Source organism: Leuresthes tenuis, unplaced genomic scaffold (assembly GCF_036924035.1).
Source record: "Leuresthes tenuis unplaced genomic scaffold, fLeuTen1.0.hap1 SCAF_10, whole genome shotgun sequence".
NCBI classification, from domain to species: Eukaryota; Metazoa; Chordata; class Actinopteri; order Atheriniformes; family Atherinopsidae; genus Leuresthes; species Leuresthes tenuis.
Window position 1 is genome coordinate 14,434,719 of NW_027325364.1, and position 20,256 is coordinate 14,454,974.

The 20,256-nt window shown below is 42.1% G+C and overlaps 1 protein-coding gene across 1 annotated transcript; it reads left to right on the top strand.

Annotated features, from left to right (window-relative positions):
* The first annotated feature begins 286 nt into the window (after positions 1-286).
* Positions 287-19,824, top strand: epb41l4b (erythrocyte membrane protein band 4.1 like 4B). The gene is made up of 23 exons (XM_072394312.1): positions 287-1,242; positions 3,322-3,426; positions 3,518-3,560; positions 4,055-4,133; positions 4,376-4,420; positions 5,757-5,809; positions 7,022-7,142; positions 7,883-7,970; positions 8,055-8,143; positions 9,199-9,268; positions 9,364-9,533; positions 10,194-10,303; positions 10,841-10,874; positions 11,187-11,220; positions 11,355-11,458; positions 14,588-14,727; positions 16,444-16,565; positions 16,648-16,761; positions 16,867-16,922; positions 17,009-17,161; positions 17,367-17,487; positions 17,647-17,780; positions 18,945-19,824. Exons 1-23 carry the CDS (start codon positions 973-975, stop codon positions 19,006-19,008), a joined length of 2,319 nt encoding a protein of 772 aa, XP_072250413.1. The 5' UTR covers positions 287-972; the 3' UTR covers positions 19,009-19,824.
* The last annotated feature ends 432 nt before the right edge of the window (positions 19,825-20,256 follow it).

The window sequence follows — 20,256 nt, forward strand, 5'->3', positions numbered from 1 at the left end:
ATTTTATCACAAAGATTTACTTTCTACTGAAGAATCGATTTCAACGTAATTCTGTGTTTGAAAATATCTTATTCCCCATCATCTACTTAATTATTTTGCTCTTATCACATATAGACTACATGGTTGCGCCTGCCTGTGAAGCTCTGTCATTTACATTCATCTACATGTCAGAAGTTGCGCAGATAAAGCTTAAGAAAAGAGGGACATAAGTCTTCATCAGTCGGCAGTGGACCTCTTGGAAATCCTTTGGGACCTCTCGGATTCCACCCACCCCCCACCCCGGGAAACGGTAATGTCCCTAACAGGCAGGTGGCGCTGGTTGTTTGGCGCTGATGGGTCGGCCAGTCTGGAGGACCAGAAGTTTGTTCTGCGCTTGTGTTTTTACGCAGGCGCAGATCATGCTGTTTGTCCAGTTTCGCTGGTTGACTTTTACCTGTGAGGTAGATTAGTTGTTTCGGTTCATCGGTGGGAATAAGAAACAATAACCATCGGAGACCGGCTTGGTCCAGAGGTGGTAAGACCCACCCCCCTCTCCTCCCTCCCTGGTCCCGTGTGACTCAAGGTTCCCACTGCGGAGCGTCGGACGGGATTTCTCTGGGATTTCAGAGTCGGTGCGCAACAGCGAGCGAAGCAGGAGGCAGGTGTACAGAAGAGGACAGGGCACGGAGGAGGAGGGCAGCTTTTATTTCCGTGATAGAGTCTTGTCTTCACACTGGACCGAATGACTGGAAATCAACTGGTTGGCGCCTCGGTACCCGATCTGTGTTAGTTCCATTAGTATGCGACTGGAGTCCCCCGCTGCAACCGACATCCAGGACTGATCGGCAGCCCTGAAGTCTCCTCCGTGCCTGCTGAGTGACTCCTCGCCCCGGGGAGGACGAGGGGGAGGAGGAGGAGGCGGCGACGGCGGCTGATCTGTGGAGCAGTTCTCACGGACACAGCACGGACCTCCTCGCCTTGTGGATCAGGAAGATGATGGGCTTTTTGCGCCGGACATTCAGTCGTCGCTCCCGGAGCCGCTTCCAGACGAGAGAGAGGGACGAGCGGGACGGTAAAGGGGGAGGAGCAGGAGGGGTGACCGGGAACCCCCTGCTCCTGCCCCATCAGCAGCAGGTCGTCCACGCGCCCGCGGTGGTCACCGGAGGAGCATCCGTTCACATCCCGGCGGCCGGGACGGCGAGGACCACCATCACCTGTCGCGTCCTGCTGCTGGACGGTTCGGATGTCAACGTGGATTTGCCTGTGAGTGAGCTGAAGCCTGAACGCCGTGTTTACACTGTCCAGAGCGTGTAAACAAAGTGAAAGTGGCAGGACAAGCTGGTAGTACAGATTGGTGTGTGTGTGTGTCAAAGTGTGGCCCGGGGACAGCGTGGGGTCCTTTTGGGGTCCTTCCGGGTGGTTTCCTGCAAAAAAATTGAGGATTTCTACCCTCGGATGTCATGCTGCAGTGCATGAAGTCTGGAGTATGGGCTTTTGTTTTCAGATTGATTTACAATCTTGTAAATTACAAGTCATAATGATTAGGCTACCTGATTTAAACATGATCAAAGTTTAGTTGATGGCAGAAAGTGTAAAAGTATGTAGAACAGCTTTTACGTCAACATTAATTCAGGAGGCACAGGGTTGAAACAATTAGCCTGATTAATTGATCTGAGGGTTGGAAGAAATGTTTGATTAAATGCTTCCATAAGCTACTTTAGACTGATCAGGGGTGTTGTTTTTGACAGTTTTCACCAAATATCTTAAACACCTACAAATTGATCAAGATCATTAACTCTTGATTGCATCCCAAGTTCAAAATGACAACGACATGCCAAGAGATAGTCCATCTGAAGTTACTTGCTAAAATTTCAGTGCTAACAATGCGTGTCTCTTCCTGAATAGTGAGAGGTGCAGCTCCAGATGCTGCTGTGATCAGGCACTTTATCACTTTGCTTCTGGCTTCAGGGAACTTTAACTAGTACAGACCCGATGCAGCTCCCCTCCACTTTTGTTTTTCGTCTCTTTTTTTGCACGCATCTGATCTTCCTCAAGCAATCTCCGCACTGGCTCCCTTCCTTGAGCCACTCTCCCTCATAATCCTCTTTTACACTCCCCCTGTGGCCTTTCTCCCTTGCTCATCATCTTACTCGTTCACTCGCTGCTTCCTCCTCCTTCACCTCCTCCTCCACCTCCTTCATCTTCTTCTTTTTCCTCTGTCTCTCCCTCAATCTCCCTCCCAGTCTTTCTCTATTCCCTTACTCCCTGATCTGATTTACCACTATGGGGACCTTGTGCCACAGATGAGCAGTACGAGTATGCAAGGGGTAGGTGGGATGATGAGCGAGTGTGTGGGCATGTGTGCGTAAGTGACTCCTCATAAGATGTTTTCATTTTAAAGGTTGTGTGTGTCACTGAAGCCATTGCGTGCGTCACTTCTGAAACACTCAGCCGGTGAATTGTGGGTTATCAGGCCTGGGGAGTTTTTAATCTTGTCCTGCTACAGCGAGATTACAGTAATAAAACAAAGTCATTGCTTCTCCTGAGGTTTTACTGCTCAAAATGACACATGGTTTGTTAAGGTGATGGCTTAGTCACAGGTGTTTTGGGGACAAGTTTGTACATGTTCTCTTATTTTCCCACAGGCACTGTTACAGGTGTGCTCAACATAGCCAAAACTCACCTTTTAAAGCCCATTAGTGTGCCACTTCAGGCTCAAAGGTGCCAAAATGTAACAGGAAGAATTCAAATTGAATTTCTCTCCAAATGATCCCTCATGGTTGCTTGTGCATATGATAGAGGCCATGGCTTCAATAAGCCTTTCTGAACTACACGCTGCTGAATGAACACAAGCTGCGACAATGCCACTGATTTCCTCACACTTTCACTCACCCACCGGGAAGTTTAGACTGGTTATCAGGATCCAAAGTACAAGGTTGTCATCTCTCAACACGCCCTCTGTGTTTTATATGGGTCAAAGTCGGGTTATGTCTTCATATGGGGCGGTGAGGCACATCCACTCGTAAACTGCTCCCATTAAGTTCAGGACAAAATGCTGCAGTTTGTGCTATACTGTGCCGACTCCTGTCCATGGTGGTGTGTTTATGTTAGAAGCCACAATACGGGCTATTCCGTCAGGGGTTTGGCCATTTTATCAGTGCCTACTATCGTATCCACTTTCTGTACTGACATGGACGACGGGTTGGTTTCCAGTTTATGACTACATTTGAGGGAAATCTGAAACCCGCAGAATGCTGACACACAGTTTCAAATACTTAGTTTGTCCATCAGAGAAGATCCATTTCCTACAATAATTTTCTTTACATTTTTTTTCTGTTGCAGAGCAAATCAAAAGGTCAGGACCTTTTTGATCAGATCATGTATCACATAGATCTGGTAGAATCAGACTACTTTGGGTTGCAGTTCATGGACACAGATCAAGTTTCAGTGAGTAACACAATTTCACCTCCATCAGTCTGGACCACCAGAACATATATGTCACTAACCTTTCTGCTCTTCCTTTTTTCTTCTTCCCTAGCACTGGCTTGATATGTCTAAGCTAATAAAGAAACAGATCCCAGGTACGTTTACAATGCCTCAGAGTGTTTTTTAAATGTGCAGCGTACTGCGTGTGCATGTGGCGGCAGCTAAGTGGGGAGCAGGTGGAGTATTATCTACTGTTGACACGGTGATTAGCGTGTGCATTAGGAGCCATACCCTTGTTTGCTCTCTGCCTTTTATCAGGGGGATACATGGTGCAGGCGGAGGGCAGGGGGAGGTGGATATTGTCGTACTTCTGTAGCCTGAAAGAATCTGATCAATGTTGACGTTAAACAAGAGAGAAATAAAAAAAGTAGGGCTGCAGAGAAATGTGAGTGAATAAAGGTTTCTGCCCTTGTGATGGTGATGGATGAACTAGAAGAAAAGACTACATTGGAGGGATGAGATTAAATGGATTAAATAAGTCATGGGAAGGTTTGACTTGATTGAATTAATTTCCTGTAAGTTACAGCTTCATCGCGCTACCTCTCTTTATCTTCACACTCTCTGGTCTGTCTTTTTTTTTTTCTCACAGATGGCCCGCCTTATAGACTGTTCTTCAGAGTGAAATTTTACTCCTCGGAGCCAAATAACCTGCGTGAGGAATTTACACGGTAAAAATCTGACACGCACACATACACACACACAGAGCACTCTCTAGAGCCCGGCATAGAGGTCCAAAGGGGATGTGGGCCTAATTACTTTGCTGCTGTGGGCAGATTCAAATCAAGGCCAAACGGACAGAGACTTATTATAGCAAATTATGTGTCAGACGTGAGGAAAAGCCTGTGATACATCAATTGATTTATGATCTCGCCTTTTCACGCACTTGTTCTGTTGTTTGTCGCACCAACAGGTATCTGTTTGTGTTGCAGCTTCGGCAAGACATTTTGTCTGGCAAGTAAGTCTCATTTTCGCACACAGAAAAACGAATACACATGCCAACATCCTTTACAGTGAGCAGACACAACATTAAAGCAGGTGAAGCAGACGACACTGATCATGACACTTTACCACAAATCGTTTAATCTTTTAAGTGTATTTACGATGTGTAAAAGTTGTAAAAATCCCACTCTGGCCAAAAATATTGGTCACATCCTCAGGTAAACACATGCGTAAAACATGAAAGGAAATATTGAGGTATAAAACATGGACGTAGCAACCGTGACATCGCCTGTTGGTTTTGCCTTATTCCCCGTTTTTCTTTCTTGAAACCAAATCTCATGAGCGAGCAATGGATCTGCCTGAGAACCATGGCAACCATGCATGCATACAGAGCTGTAGCCTATCAGTCACAAGGAAAGCATATGCTGCTTTATCATTTATGTCTCTCTAAATGGCACCATTTTTTACAAAATGAGCAACATGCTGTTTTTAAGGGGGGGAGATGAAACCATGTCAATTAAGAAAAAAATAAAGTCGTTAGGAAAATATTCCCTGAGGTAACAGTTGAAGTGAGAATTAGCGTCACATGCCTGCTTTTACACGCATCATCCCTCAAAACATAATTAGCCTCACGCCAAGCACACACAACCTCCAAACTCAGTTTCCCAGTGCCAGACACCACAGGTCACGCTTGGGTCAGTCTGACACAAGGGGGACCCACACAATATTACAGTAGGCAGGTGGTTTTAATACTGATTGATGCAGATAGTCCATATGTATGCAGTCGTGTGTTGCTGCCTATTTTTGGAAAACCGATGTGCTTCGTTGTCGAGAATTAGATTTGGAGATTGACCCCACACGTGTTGACTTAACTCAGCAGAAACACTGGAAACAGAGAGAGCCAGAGTACAAGCAGATGTCCTCACAAGTCACTTTCAGACTCTTTCTCTTCATTTGTGAGGACGTCCGCCTTTCATCGGCAGCATTAAACCTGGCATAAACACACTCGCTCACCTGCACACAGGTCACCTCCACTCCTCCACTAGAGTTTCGGGGACATCTGTACATCTGGTGTTTTAGACGCAAACACAGACCTGACTGCACAAACACACACTTCAGACAGTGTGTTACTGCCTCTATCTGGGCCATGGATCCCCGGAGTCCAGCTCTATTATAAAGCTCAAGATCAAGAACACAAGAGGGCTGCTTATTTTAGTAAAGGGTTGCTCCTTTCCTCCTTGACACGCCGCCTCACACATGCACAAAGGGTGTAAGGTGCATTTAGCCACTTTTATGTCTCTCCTCTGTACATGCCAGCATGTTTTGATTCTGGTCTGGTTTTCTCTTGTCAGATTAAAATGTCCATATGATGTGTCAGTGGAGCTGGCAGCATATTGTTTACAAAGTAAGTAGATTACTTTAATTAACTAAGGTTTGTTCATAGCTTGTCTGCAGTTTATAAGTCATATTAGTGCTAGCTCTATTCTAAGGTCTAATTTAAGTTTTTTATACTTATTTTGGCCTAGGATTCATAAATGTAATCATTACTTTTCACTGTGATGTTGGTAATGCAAAACCTTTTTCCCTTGATATCCATAATTGAAAAAAAACCTGGCCAATAAGCAACAACTTTATGATTTTAATGCAGTTAGCTTTACCTCTAATCCCATCTTTCCAAGATTTTTCACCCGTATATCAAGTGTTTTCAAATCAGCAGAACCAGTGAGACCTTCACTGTAGATTAGCTGTTTCAATTAGTCTTCAATGAGATGTTCATTTGCTCCCAAAAGCCACGAGTATCAACTGTGGAGTTATAACAATGGCAGAACATATAGTCCAGGCGCATTGGTGTTTTCTGCTAAGGAGGGTTCTTAACTGAATGAAATGACCCAGAAGTATCTGAGCAGCAGCCATATAAATATATATCTGTTTGAAATCTCCAAACGCTAAGGGGGGGGGGGGGGGGGGGGGGGGGGGGAAATACTGTCACCTGATTGTTTCTTCATCCAGTTATAGTATTTGTGGATTAATATGAGGACAGGAGAGTGAGTGTGAGCATATCTTTTACTTTTTGTCTTTTTCTTTTATTTGACCTTTATAGTAAAATAGTAATTGTATATAATATCTTATCTTGCAACTATGATTGCATTAGAATAAGTATCTAAAACACTCTTTGTAGTACATTTACTTTGTAGCTTGGGTGCTGCAGACTTACATCACAGCTTAGTGTAAGTGTGGTCATCTTTTTCTGAATCCTTTAGGATTTCTCCTACCATCTTTCCTTAACCCTGTGATGTTTTCCAATGAGGTCAAGGAAGAGTGCTTAGAAAAAAATGATAGAGGGGATTTTATTTGGACTATTTAACCGGGCCCATAGCCTTGCAGTCGCCGCTGCAGTGGTGTAAGGCTGTAGTGCAGTATGTTTTGCATTGAACAGGGATGTGTTTAATTGCTTATTAACTTCAGCTTCTGTTTGTAAGGGCTGGAGATCATTAATCTGAACTGTTCTGAGCTGTTTTAAATGAGGAGCACGTTTTTGCACCTCGCTGTCCTGCTGCTGTCAGGGGAGCAGCTGTGCATCTGTGGTTTAACTGTGTTTGTGCGCGTCCACATCCAGGTGAGTTGGGGGACTGTGACCCCTTGGACCATTCTCCTGAGCTCGTGTCGGAGTTTCGATTCACTCCCAAGCAGAGTGAGGCCATGGAGGCGGACATCTTCAGCAGGTGGCTGGAGCTCAGGTGAGGGATGAACGTCCATCATAGAGCAGTTCAGGGCTCCTCTTGCACATTCCTAGTTATCCTAAAAGGGGACCCTTGTGCGCGAGCTCTAACATCTCCACACCGGTTTCCACAATACTTGCGGTGTGCTGAACTGGCTTTTTGGAGTGCATCCAGTGGCCGGCAACTTGACCTGAGCAGGTTTCTCTCTTTAGTGGATGAAACAACTGGAGCAGAAAGCAGAGTAAAGGCCAGAAAAGAAAGTCATTATGCTGCCACCTGTCAGCACCAACATTTTCACCGACAGGGGTGTCTAATTTCAACGTCTCTCTGTGCTCGCCTCCTCCTCCTCAGCTTCCTTATCACTGGTCTGTGTGAGGGATTATGGGATTAATCTCTGAAGAGTCTTGATTGATTCCAGGCAGTATTTAACCCAGATGCGCTCTGATTGCTCCCATCTCAGATTAGATCACATGCATATACTGTATGCTGGGCCTCGCCGGCGTCAACAGATTCACATCCACATTCACAACCTGAGTTTACAGTCCACCTTACACACAACCCCAAGACTGAGTCGAGGGTGCACTCAGATAATTACTGGCCGAGTGTTTCCCTTAGATCTCACAGCAATTTCATTCAGCAGTCATGCAGCAGGTGTCCTCTCTGTTAGTCTTTTCTTTTGAGTCCAATATGCCAAACCGAGTCAGAGCGCAGGTTTTATTGTTAAAACTTCACCGTTTCATCTTCTTTTATGCCCTCAGGGGAAAGAGCCCATCTCAAGCTGAGATTTCTTTTCTCAACAAATGCAAGTGGCTGGAACTTTACGGCGTAGATATGCACTTTGTCAAGGTGTGTGAGAATGTTTCACGAACACATTTGCATTTGAGTCACTGTGGCATTTGAGAACTAAATGTTGTAATGTTGTGTCTTCAGGGCAGGGATGGAGGAGAATATGCACTGGGCCTCACTCCGACTGGCATCTTGGTCTTTGAAGGCTCCAACAAAATTGGGCTTTTCTTTTGGTGAGTGAATCACATCACAAAGTCTACAGTTTCCATTGTAGAAGTTATTTCAGAAAATAAGCAATAGGGTTATTAATATTAGGATTGTTTCTATTAAACCTTCATTTAACCAGGTGTTTAAAACTCTTGAGATTTAAAATCTCTTTGTAGCAGCTCTAACTAGCAACAGTTTACAACAATACAGACCCACAAACCACATGAAGCATTAAAGCAAAGCCATCAAAATGATAAAGATCATAAACTAAGAAAAAAAGCATCACAGTGATCAAGTTATCGCAACAGTCATTATAAATAAGGGTAACACTCAGCCATCAGTCATAACTCTTAAGGCCAGATGTTCCCACATGTAGAATGTTTAAAATGTGTTTGAATTAATTTCGTGAGCTCAGCTCTTTAAAGCTCATGTTGCTTTAGAGCTGATTCCAAGTGCACGGGGCGGCATTTTTAAACTCCTTTTTTCCCCAAACTCAGCACAGGCTCTATGCACAGTTAACATGAAAACATCTTGGCAACATAGACCATAGCTTTCTGTAAATATTTGGAGAACATAGGTGTGTAGGTAGTATTGGAGACAGAAAATGGTTTTGTAATCAAGAATATACCAGTGTTTGAGTCTATGGGAGGATAAGGCAGACCATCACTGTTCATTGTAATGAACTTCAGTGCTCCATGGCACACTGTATCCATGGCCTATATGCATTACAAACAAGCATGTATTTTAGCTAAAGACAGTTCAATCACTTGGCATTATTAAGACAAAAGTTTAAATAAGTGTTGAACATAAGAATCTTTGTTGCTTTTTTTTTATGTCAAAGAGAATGGAAGATTTTGGATTAAGCTTGTTCATTTTAATGGATAATAATTATGTCAGTGGATTTAGTAGTGGGTCTGGAAAGGGTTGGGGATATGACTTGACCAGAAAAAAAATCACCTGACAAACACTTTAAAAAGATGGCACCTTCCAAGCCACTGCTCTTAATCTCTCTTAGAACTGAGTATCTAAAACAGAGCCTTCGGTTTTCATGTTGATGTGTTCCCCTTTGTGTTTTTTTCAGGCCCAAAATCACACGGCTGGATTTCAAAAAGAGTCGCCTAACGTTGGTGGTGGTCGAGGACGATGATCAGGTTAGTTTCTTTTTCACATTTTGGTGGCAAATATGGGCCAAAGCTTCTGTCCCGTCGCCATAAGACTAATTTTGCCTGGTTATCTGACTGTGAAGGGTCGCCAGCAGGAGCACACCTTTATGTTCCAGCTTGCCAGCGCCAAGAGCTGCAAACACCTGTGGAAGTGCGCCGTGGAGGGCCATGCCTTCTTTCGTCTGCGCCAGCCAACCACTGGCAAGGCCAGCCGCAGCGACTTCACACGACTCGGATCCCGCTTCAGATTCAGGTAGAGCACAGAGACGGACTCTCCCCTGCTCTTAGTTTCTGTGCAGTTTCCCTTTGACTTCTGTAGCTGCTCTGAGGAGGGATAGTGAGCGTCGCCTCGCTCAGGTAGTTGTGGCCAGCACTCGTTACCGGCATATGGGGAAGAATGTGTCACATAAAATTGAGCCTTTGTATCTATGGTTACAGTGTATCTATGGTTACGTGGATCTGTTCCTATGGCGACGGAGATGTTCCACTCATATTGTTTGTTTTCTTGTGATTATTATCAGAGATGGTCAAAGCAAATTCTCACACTCGAAGGGCACTTCCTGTCATTTGTTGGTGCTGCTCAATCAGAGCTGCGTGACAACATTCTGTTGTCGTCAGCAGATAAGCACTCATGTTACAGATGGTGGAGGCATAAACAAACACTTGAACAGTGTGCAGAACTGGGTTGATGAAGGAGGATTTTTGTTTGTTTGTTTCTCATTTCACAATTTTATGTTGAATCTCAAACTCAAATGGATATGTATTTACTTGTGTCACGTTTAGGCCTTCATCAGTGAGCTGTAAAAAAAAAAACTCTACAACCTGAGTTTGTCTGCAGCTCAGCAAACTTTTCCGAATATAGTTTAGTGATAACTATCTCCCTTCTTATTCCTCTTGTGTGGGTTTGTCTCAGCGGAAAGACAGAGTATCAGGCCACTCATGGAGGCAGACTGAGGAGAGCCAGCACGTTTGAGAGAATGCCGAGCAAGCGATATCCCTCCCGCACGCACTCGCTCGGCAAAGGTGAGTCTTCTGAGCACATACAAAACATGGATGACTGTGGAGGAGCCCTGAGGGTCTTGTTTTTTGTTTTGTTTTTCAGAAAAAGTGAAATCGTCTGGTCGATTTGTTTTTAAAGATGTCTAATCTTCAGTGGTCGTTTGATAAGTTTAATAGACTAAGAAACACCTCTGGTTCTTTTTTAGAGAAAATGCATGCGTTTCACAATGTTAGGCGTAAGCATGACCTTTCTTCTTTGTCAGAGGCACTCTTCACACCTCCATAATTCCTACTTTCTGGGAGCTGCGTTGGCAAGGACCAGTAGCAACCTCCCCTCTTTAATCTATCCTTCAAACAAGATCAATTGTCAAAAAATCTTTTTGTATTTGGCTTTACCATTCAGAGCAAGAATAAAAATGTAAATATTTGAGTGTGTGTGGTAATAGCTGAGCAGTAGAGTTACAAAATGTCAGCAAAGAGTCCGGACTGACCCATATAAATGAAGATAAAATGACAAACTTGCACTTTTATCTGCTAACTGAAGTTGTTTCTCCCCACCAGTTGCTATTTCTCCAGCCAAGCCTCCACATATCAGGTAAAACTCAAAAGCACACAAACATACAAAATGCACACATTCACATTACTCCCTTTGCGAGGACATTCCGCTTATTCATTCCTGATCCCCTATCCTTGACCTTAATCCACATAACTGCCTGGATAATCTGAACCCTAACACAAAAGCGTAGCCTTTTGGAAAAGAGAAAAATGTTGTGACTTTTTAGGTTTAATTTACGTTCTTCTTATTTCAGCTTGTACAATACAAACATTAAAACAACGCGCTTGTGTTTAGTGTAAAATCGGTCTTTGTGCAAATCTAGTATCGGTGACTGTTGATATTCTTTTTCAGCTCTCATGCCAGCCCTGATCCCAGCCTGCATGCTGTGAGTGACCTTGGATAACCCCCTTTTACACACATCCACACACACATACATACATACATGCTGCAGCAGAAACCGATCTGGCCTGTGGCAACGTATAATTTCAGCTTCTCTTCAATCCTCTTCTGCCCTTCCAGTACCAGCACAACATCCCCATCGGTCATGAGCCTTGGCATCCAGCCCACCCTGCACTCACACCCCCTGTTTACCTGCAGCCCTCTGGACACACGCCACTGCACAGGTAAGGCCACTGACCAAAGCCAATGCAGAGAGTTTCCATACTCCACATTTCCTGTTTTTCATCACACTTCATGTCACCCCGCCCCTGTGTCTCGTCTACCTCCGTGCTTGTGTGATCCTCCATCTATCTGTCATGCTCAGGCCTTCCTCTGAGGCTGCGAGTCCGGTGTCCAGGCAGCCTCCCGTCCCTGTGCGAACCAGCAGCATCCTCAAAGGATCCACAAGTTTGATTTGCAGGGATAAGGTCATGACCTCACTTTAACCCAGGAATCACTTTCAGAACTCCGAGACCGACATAGAATGTCCCCCAAAAAACAAGCTCTGCTGATGGACTTTCCTCCATTATCCTCATCAGTTCTGTCTCCATCCGTTTATCACATCCACTCATGTGTGTCCATGTCCATCTAAAAAAACCTAAAGATGCAAGAACCTTCGTGTACTGACCAGAGTTTTTTGAATGTTAAAGAGGCACAAGGAGGGAAACGCGGTAAAGTTACTGTGTGAGGTTAAAGGGACCAGTGCGTGTTCTAGAAACAATAGAAAGTTAGGTTTTGTAGGTCGGCCTGCCGATTTTTCCCAGTTTATCATCAACATTGTCACACTTACACAGTTCAAGGAGGTTGCTAGAAAAAGCCCTCCCTGCTCCACCTCCCCAACATGCAGTCGTAGCAGTTATATTTTTCATTCAGTCTGACTTACTCTTTATGAGGGTATCATTATTTTTCATGTCCACAGAGGGAAAAAAACAAAAAACATGCATAAATGTACTTAGAAATCACTGTAAAAACTTGCCCAATAATTACCTGCTTACAGGTGATTCTACCTACATGAAGTGGTGTCGGATTTAGAAATAAAAGCAGATATAAGCCAAAAAAACAATTTTTTTTTTATCAACCAACTTAGTAACTACATACATAAGTTACATACATTTATACATCCTCATACCTGGGACGAGTTGAACAGAGTTAGAGTAGTTTTGCTTCACACAGAACATTCCTTTATCTTTTTCACCTGGTCGTTAATATGCTGATGTGTGGTGTACAGTAGAGTTATACAGTTTTAAAATCTTGGTTCTAAACTAATATGTGCCACCTGAATATAAAATTAGATGAAGAGTGCTTTAATAGGTTTGTGCCTTGCTTTGTGTGTCAGTATGTTTATGTAATCAAGGTTAAAGTTTTAATCCCTGACTATGTTTACTGCAGGATCTCAAATCTGCCTTGAGTGTGACAAAATTTCTTGTGTCTTCTTAAAGTTATGACGGCTAAATTATTCATAATTACTTAGATAAAGTGAAATAAAGTGATCTGAGAGCTGATTGAGGTAATTCTCAGCCGGTGGAAGGGGCTCAGTTCTGCCCATATGGCATGTGCTGGGTTAGGGATTACGCAGTTTTGTTTATGTGTGAACTGTTTGTGTTTGTAGCTCAGTGCGAAATACAAGAGTTAAAGTAGAATCCTACAATATATGGTATTGTGCTTTCAGAGTGGGGTTTTTGAATAAACATTACATTAATGTTACATCAGGTTATGGATTTGTTGATTCAACCAAGTGTTTACAGAGAATGTGGCCAATCTTGTGCTGTTAGTGTGTCGTCTTTTGTTTTGTTTTTTTAAAATTTTTACTCAAATCACAGTTTGCCTTTAGGAATGTTACCATGTTGCCTCTAAAATGAAATAAAGTTTGTGAGAGCAAAATGTAAACACTGGAGAGATCTTTCCTTCATATCCTTGAGTAACTTGTGCAACCTCGTCCAAAAGAGGTTGCAGTGCTGCGATGGATGTGAATACAAACAGAATTCAATGATTTGCAAATCATCTAAGCCATACAAATCTGTGCAAGTCCTCAGCTACCCCCATTTCTTTATATATTGTCAGGAAAACAGGAAATAATTGCAGCGATATATTGAAACAGGTGAAAACATAAATAGAAATACAGTATATATAGTTAAAAACAGAGTTTGTACAATTCTAACTAGCTTAAAAGTCAATATTTGATATGAGCACCTCAGTTGTTCAACACAGCCTGAACCCTCTTGTACAAGCTTTCTTGTCATTTCTTTAAGCAGTATTCAGGAATAGTTTTCCAGACTTCTTTGGATGTTGGCTACTTTTGTTCCATTCTCTGTCAATATTATCCCACACTGCTTCAATAACTGAAGGTCCTATTTCTTCAGAGCACCACTCAGATACTGTTAATCTTTTATAACTAATGTTTAGGCCTGACACTTCTTCTCTTTCCCTCTACTCGTCCAGTTTCCTTAAATTTGCACAATGCACATGCCAAGTAGCTCTTTGGGAATCACCTTGTTGGTGCAAAAAATCCCATTTTATCCCTTCCCCACTGTGTTATCTTTGGCATTTTTTTAGCAGATACTAAAGAATAATCGTAACGTTTCTAAAGATGCAATGTAAAATTGGTTCTTTGCTATATTGTCTGTTATGTGTAGACACAACAGACGGTTCATCCCTTAAATTAGGCACCTTTATAATGCTTGACTGATTCATAAATCACAAATCAAGTTGCTTAACAAAAAGGGAAAAAACTTGTTCCTTTGAAAATTGTCTGGTATAAGGACTCAAAGTAATGGAAAGAAATGGAAAGAATATCCAATGACCAAAGGGAAACTTCGAAAGACGTTCGAAAGGCCCGGAGAACTGTTGATCAAGACCACTTCAAAGAATTACAAGAAAGTCTGGTTGCTTGGATGCAAAAATATAAAGAAATGAGGTGTGGCTCAAACGTTTTGCACAGTTCTGTTTATTTAATTGAAAATAGAAGAAGGGCTATAGATAAACTGTTTAAGAAAAAAAAATGGAAAAGGTTTTCAAATTTTTTTAATGTAATGGTCTTTTTTTCATTGTTTTAAATGGGGAAAAGGGACATGTGTATCACTATGGTGCATCCCTTCTTAAGAATACTATGTAAGGGTTTGGAACAGAGGAGACCAACATCTTGAGTATTGAAACAGTCACATACTGTCTTATTCTTTATCTGTGGAGGGTTGTTTATACATGTGCTCAAAAACCTCCGGTAATGAACTTAAAGATCTATTTGGATTTTTGCACTTTGTTATATTTGAGAGACATTTTGTTTGGAGGGTTGTTTTGATTCCGTGTGTCATCCTCAGTTTCCCACTGAGTGCTCCCGCTTCAGAACATCAGTACAGTTCATCAGAGAATGAGAATTCGTACTCTGGCAAGACCCACCATCATCACCGCCGCCACACACATAGCCAGGACACGCTCTGCCACACACACACCAAGAACAGTGAGTACCGTTAGCTTAAAATGTGCTGCACAAATCTGTAGCATGTCTAGACTCTGTGCTCATGCGCTTTTTCATGCTCAATGTTGCTTTGTTTAAAGGTTCAGTTCGCTCAAATCACAGTGATAAAACAAACTGCATTCACGAGGATTCATTCTATTGTCTGGCAAATGCAATGTCATTAGTCCATCAATAACGCTGTTCTATATAATACCTGCAAAAATCATGTTTCCCTACTCATTTGCCTAATCTCAATCTTTACAGTAAGACACATGAGAATGATCCATTATACCTCTGACCTTTAAAAAAAAAAAGAATCCTTTTATAAATTACTGCCAGGAACTTCCCTTCCATGGAGTCGAACTGTTCAAAATGAACTTCTGCTAAGGCAACAATCACAGAGTTCTCCTCCCTCAGTGTACATCTCATATTTGAAAAGGACCCAGAGGTTTGGACTGAATGTTGTAAACTCCTTTATTCCCTACTATTTGAACAAAGTATCTTCCAGATACTGGCTGCTGATTTTGGTTAATTTTCAGTCCATCTAACTTGAAAAGTTTCAGCTCGCTTCTGCTCATAGCAGCCAGTAAAAGTTCTCAACCTCAACGTTGCTGAGGCTCAACTCGAGGTGATTCCCCGGTTCAATTGGTGATCCAAACACGGCCCGTCCCTATGCTTCATTCGGAACCATTATCATTTTGTGTGTCCATAAAACACTCAATGAATGTGTCCTCAGGCAATGACACTTCAGTGGTGCCCGTGTTTGTCTTCTTTATCTTTGCCTTTTGGATAATGATGGATGTTTAGCAGCTCTCTCAACCTGTATGCAGTACATTTGCACCATCTGTTCTTTTTAGTGACTGTATTCACTATATTTGAATCATTCAGCGGTCACATCTAAAAAATATAACTATTTAATGAGTGAGGCTGCTTAGTGATTCTGCACACGTCATATAAACGGTTAACCACTTTCAGCCACATCCTTCCTCATTACACAAGTGCATTACACCTCATAAAAAAATCAATATAAAAAATCTTTTAGGCTAACATGATTTAACTATATAAAATGTGCGTCTAAGCAATGATAAGAGTGTGGCAGCCACTTTCCTTACACAATGTAGGTGGTCACGATGTAGTTTGATTTAAACGTTATAAAATGCTAAAACATTCTGCATTTTCTGTGTCTGATTTTTTTTATTTTGTCAGGCAGGAGAGTTACAAATGCACATATTTTATGGAGTGTCTTCTGTTATCCACTCACATAAAAAAGTCACTCTTACTGTTGTACTCTGAAGACTGAATTACAATGAAAAATACCATTAAGGCTTGAAAGGAAACTGCTGCACTGAAGCAGAGGCTGTGGCTTTGAAAAAGCTGAATGTCGCTTTCAATGTCACTACCTTTTTGTTCTGTTGCAGTGCATCAGGAGGCTACACTCTCAAACATGGCTAATTACCACTTTTTTTGGTTCTGGTGAACAACCTGATTCAAACACATTTTGTTGTGCGTTTTCTGTTCTTGTTTCTTAAAAGGTCCTTATTAGTAATATCTATGTTCTAAAGCCTCTACAATCATATAAAGGTGGATTGTAAATGTCAGTTTAAACTAGAATCACTGAGGTATTATTCCTCCGGTCTTCTGTGTCATCTGTAAAACATCAAACCTCTACCAAACGATACCAAATTGTGCATTTTTCTCAACGTTCTTTGTTTCAATCAGAACGTCGAGCTCCTCCCTGCCCTGCAGATGAGCTGGAAATCTCTCAGTCTTTGCTCAAGGCTCTGGAGTCTAATGGGGATTCTCCTCCATGGCCCTCACTGCATGTCAACATTGACAACAAGGTCAGACATGTTTCCACATGTTTTCCTATTATGATGAGATGTTCCCCAGGTCTCCTGACCTTTCTCCTCATTCTTCTTGCAGGGAGAGGAGAAACATTTGTCGGAAAAGTCGTTGCACCCTCCTGTTTCTCCGGCGATGCTCCCCGATCACCTCAAATGTAACATCCTCAAAGCACAGATGGAGGCGGCTTTCAGGGTGAGTACTAAATCTTATTTCCCTCTAATCAGCCAATCAAACCTCTTCCTTGTGAGCTTGGCAGTGTGACAGTATATCTCCATCCTTTTCTCCTGTACAATAAAGAGAGAGGCCCCAACAACACCCAGAGGGAAGAGCTCAAATGAGACCCTCAATGACAGGCCAGTACTTCACACCTCTTTTCCCGTGTTTGCCCTTTTTTCTGCAAACCATGACTAACCCTCCTGTGTGATGGCCTGCTTTTCAGGTACCAGAGCTCTTCCCAAGACTCAGCTGCTTCGAGTCTGACTGCAGACAAGACGTCCCACCGGCAGGATGGCAACTCTACACCAGAGGAGCTGCAGGCCAAAACAAACCTGAGTACCAATCGAAGGAAACGTCTGGTCCGACAGTTCAGCTTGTGAGTACATATAATTCCTGTCACACATTGTTTACCAAAGGGGGGCTGTGCTCAACAAGCTGCTGGGCCTCTAAAAGATGGATATTTTCTGAGACGAATGCTCCACTGAGTACTTGAAGCATAAGCTGAGCTATCTTTGACATTTTGTTCCGCGCAATCTGCAGGTCATGTAAGCTATTTACTCTCTCAATTTGTTGCTCATCAGTAACCATGAGGATGAAGATAATCTTCCAGAAGCACTTGCGGCTATTTCCTCTCAGAGTACAGGAAAGACAGGATCGAGCAGCTCATTGGACAAACAGATACAGCCATCGATATACCCGCAGGTAACACCCACTCACAAATGCAAATACATACCATAAAAACTCTACTGTATCTGTATAGTGCGCTTCTGTCCACATTAGGGGTTAATTCACATTTTCTGCATCATCTTTACGTAAACAGAGACATGTCTACATGTTTGCATACACTGATGTGTATTACAGGTGGATAATATGCCAGCACTGGAGCTGGGTAGTCCATGCTGTCCCTCTCCTTCGCCTTCCCCTCACCTCTCCCCTTCCTACTACCGTAGCTCCATTCCTCACCTGGTCCCTTACCTCGCTGCCCATAACGACAGGTAACACACATACGCTTCAATAAATCTGTTCTCGAGTGCTCTATTCGAGTAAAGGTTTGAAAAGGCATTTACAAATTGTTTACAGGATAATATGTTAAATCACTACATTTACATAACAGCCTGTTGTAATTGCACGATCAGTTTATAAATGCCATGTAGCTTATTCTAAAAAGGTTAAATCTGTGATTTTCAAACCTTTTTGCTGTTTTAGGAAAGTGACCTTCTAGAAACCAAGGGAAAAATGTCCCTCTTATTTCATGTTAAAATGAATAAATCAATAAGTAGTATAGGACATCTAACAATACAGTATTTAAATAAAATGGTATTTAATTTTACAGCATGTCTACTGTAGTGGACCACAGGACCATTTTAGGTTGAAATGACAGCAAACACATAAGATGACATGACTGTAGAGCAATATACATTTTAATAATAATAATATACTTATTTTAATGGTTTTTTGCCTGCAAAGGGGGTAATATATTCTCAATTAAAATGGACTGCACTGTGGAGCTTTCCTTAAATTTGCGTGCGGCCATAATTGTTTCCCAAGTTTCATGGATTTAGTTTATTGAATGAATTTAGATGTAGTGGTTTATACAGCAGGCTTCTTTTGTAGAAAATTCAACCTAAAACCAGACTACATTGGACCAAGATAAATCTGATCTCATCAGCCAAATCCCTCTGCATGAAAAACAAGTCAAGAGTGATTTAATTGTTTAAGTGACAGTATAGTCTGCCCACAGTTAAAAAAGTGCTAAACTATTAATACACTGAATAAAAAGCTACATATAGAACCTAAAGGAATGAATTAATTTCTGTTGTATCCAATTTTTTGTTCATTCTTTAGAAGGCATTGGGTGCAATGTTCAAATGCTCTATTATGATAAAAAGCTTGATTATGATTTATCCGCAGACTAAAAACCACTGAGAAAGCCTTTATAATTATTCTTAATTTCTAAATTTTTTGTTCTCCACCTTTTTAAAGCAGGTGCCATATTGACCATATCGCTCTTATTCTTGTAATATATATTTTTTTTGCTGCCCTTTCTTGAAAAAAGGGTTTTTACACCCAATTGCAAAATGGAAACTACAATGAATCAAAACAGGCACAGTTTAAAGACGTTCTAACGTGCAGCTTGTGTGTTTGTGTTTGTTCCGTAGCGGAGAGGAAGTGAGGCTGGACAGAGAGAAGATCATGAGAGCCCTGCTGATGACCGAGCTTTGAAACCTTGACCCTTGAACTCTGTGACTTCATCGACAGATGAAGCAAAACAAGCAGAAGCTAAAACAAAGTCCCAAAGTCACAGACGTTGATCAGCATTTCTATATTTGCACGCACATTTAGTAGTTATATATTTGCATAAAAGCAATTGTTATATTTGCTTTGTTGTTAATTCAAATGGATGTTTATATTTGTTGAACTGAAACTGTATAAAGAGTCAAATGGAATCAAGGGAACTCTTTTATTATAAACTACAGATGTGCTGGTGCTGCCTGCATGATGAATATGTTTATCTAAATGATTATCTGATTTGATTTTGGGGGCATCTTTATGTGATTTCACCATCATCCGTGTCTGTGTTGATGCCTAAAACTGTTTCAGACAGCAACTGTTGAGACACCAGTCTCCACATAAAAGCACATGACTGTCAAATCAGTTTGTTTAAAGTGTAAATAGACTCTGAAATTAATATGCTGATAACAGGGCGGGTGCTGTAAATGCTTACCTCCGTATTTTATTTATCATGTGAGATACTCATTTCATACATGCCAAACATTTGCAGCATTTGTGGTTTGAGAACAAACATTCCTTAACAGAGAAGGTGTTGTGACTGGATTGTGCTACGAAAGTGTGCAGCTGTGCAAATGTCTGTGTGCCCACTAGAAGGAGACAAATCAAAGCTCTGATCCCGTGTTACAGGTGGTCATAAACAAGCAGGATCACTTTGCTATTTTTTTACATGCGGTTTTCATCCCAGGTCCAAAACAAATCTGGTCTAAGAAAGCATGTTCTTGGAAATAAAAGTATAAGTAAACTAAACCTTGCTATTCCACTACTTTATTTCAGTCCTTGTCAGTCACAGCCGAGGCAGGAGATGGTCTGCTGCTGTACTGTATATATATGAACTGAGCTGTTCCTGCTGTCGGCTGGATTCTAATCATCAGTTTGACAACTCTGGTTCAACATCGTTGGCCTCTGTTCTGGCATGGGAATGTGGATCGGCCTCACCCTGCGTGCCTGTGTGCTAATTCTGAGTGCAGCGCTCACTATCCCTGTGAGGGAATGTTGTGATAAGGGATAACACTAATTCATCTGCCAGTACACCTCTCAGGTGCAAGCTGAATGAGTCAGCCTGGTAATTGCACCTCTGCTATGTTCTTTAGTGAAGTAAATAGCTTTATATAATACAGCTTCAAAGCGTTCAGCAGAGTGTGGGGCGTGTGAAGAAATGTGCTACAAATACCTGTAAGG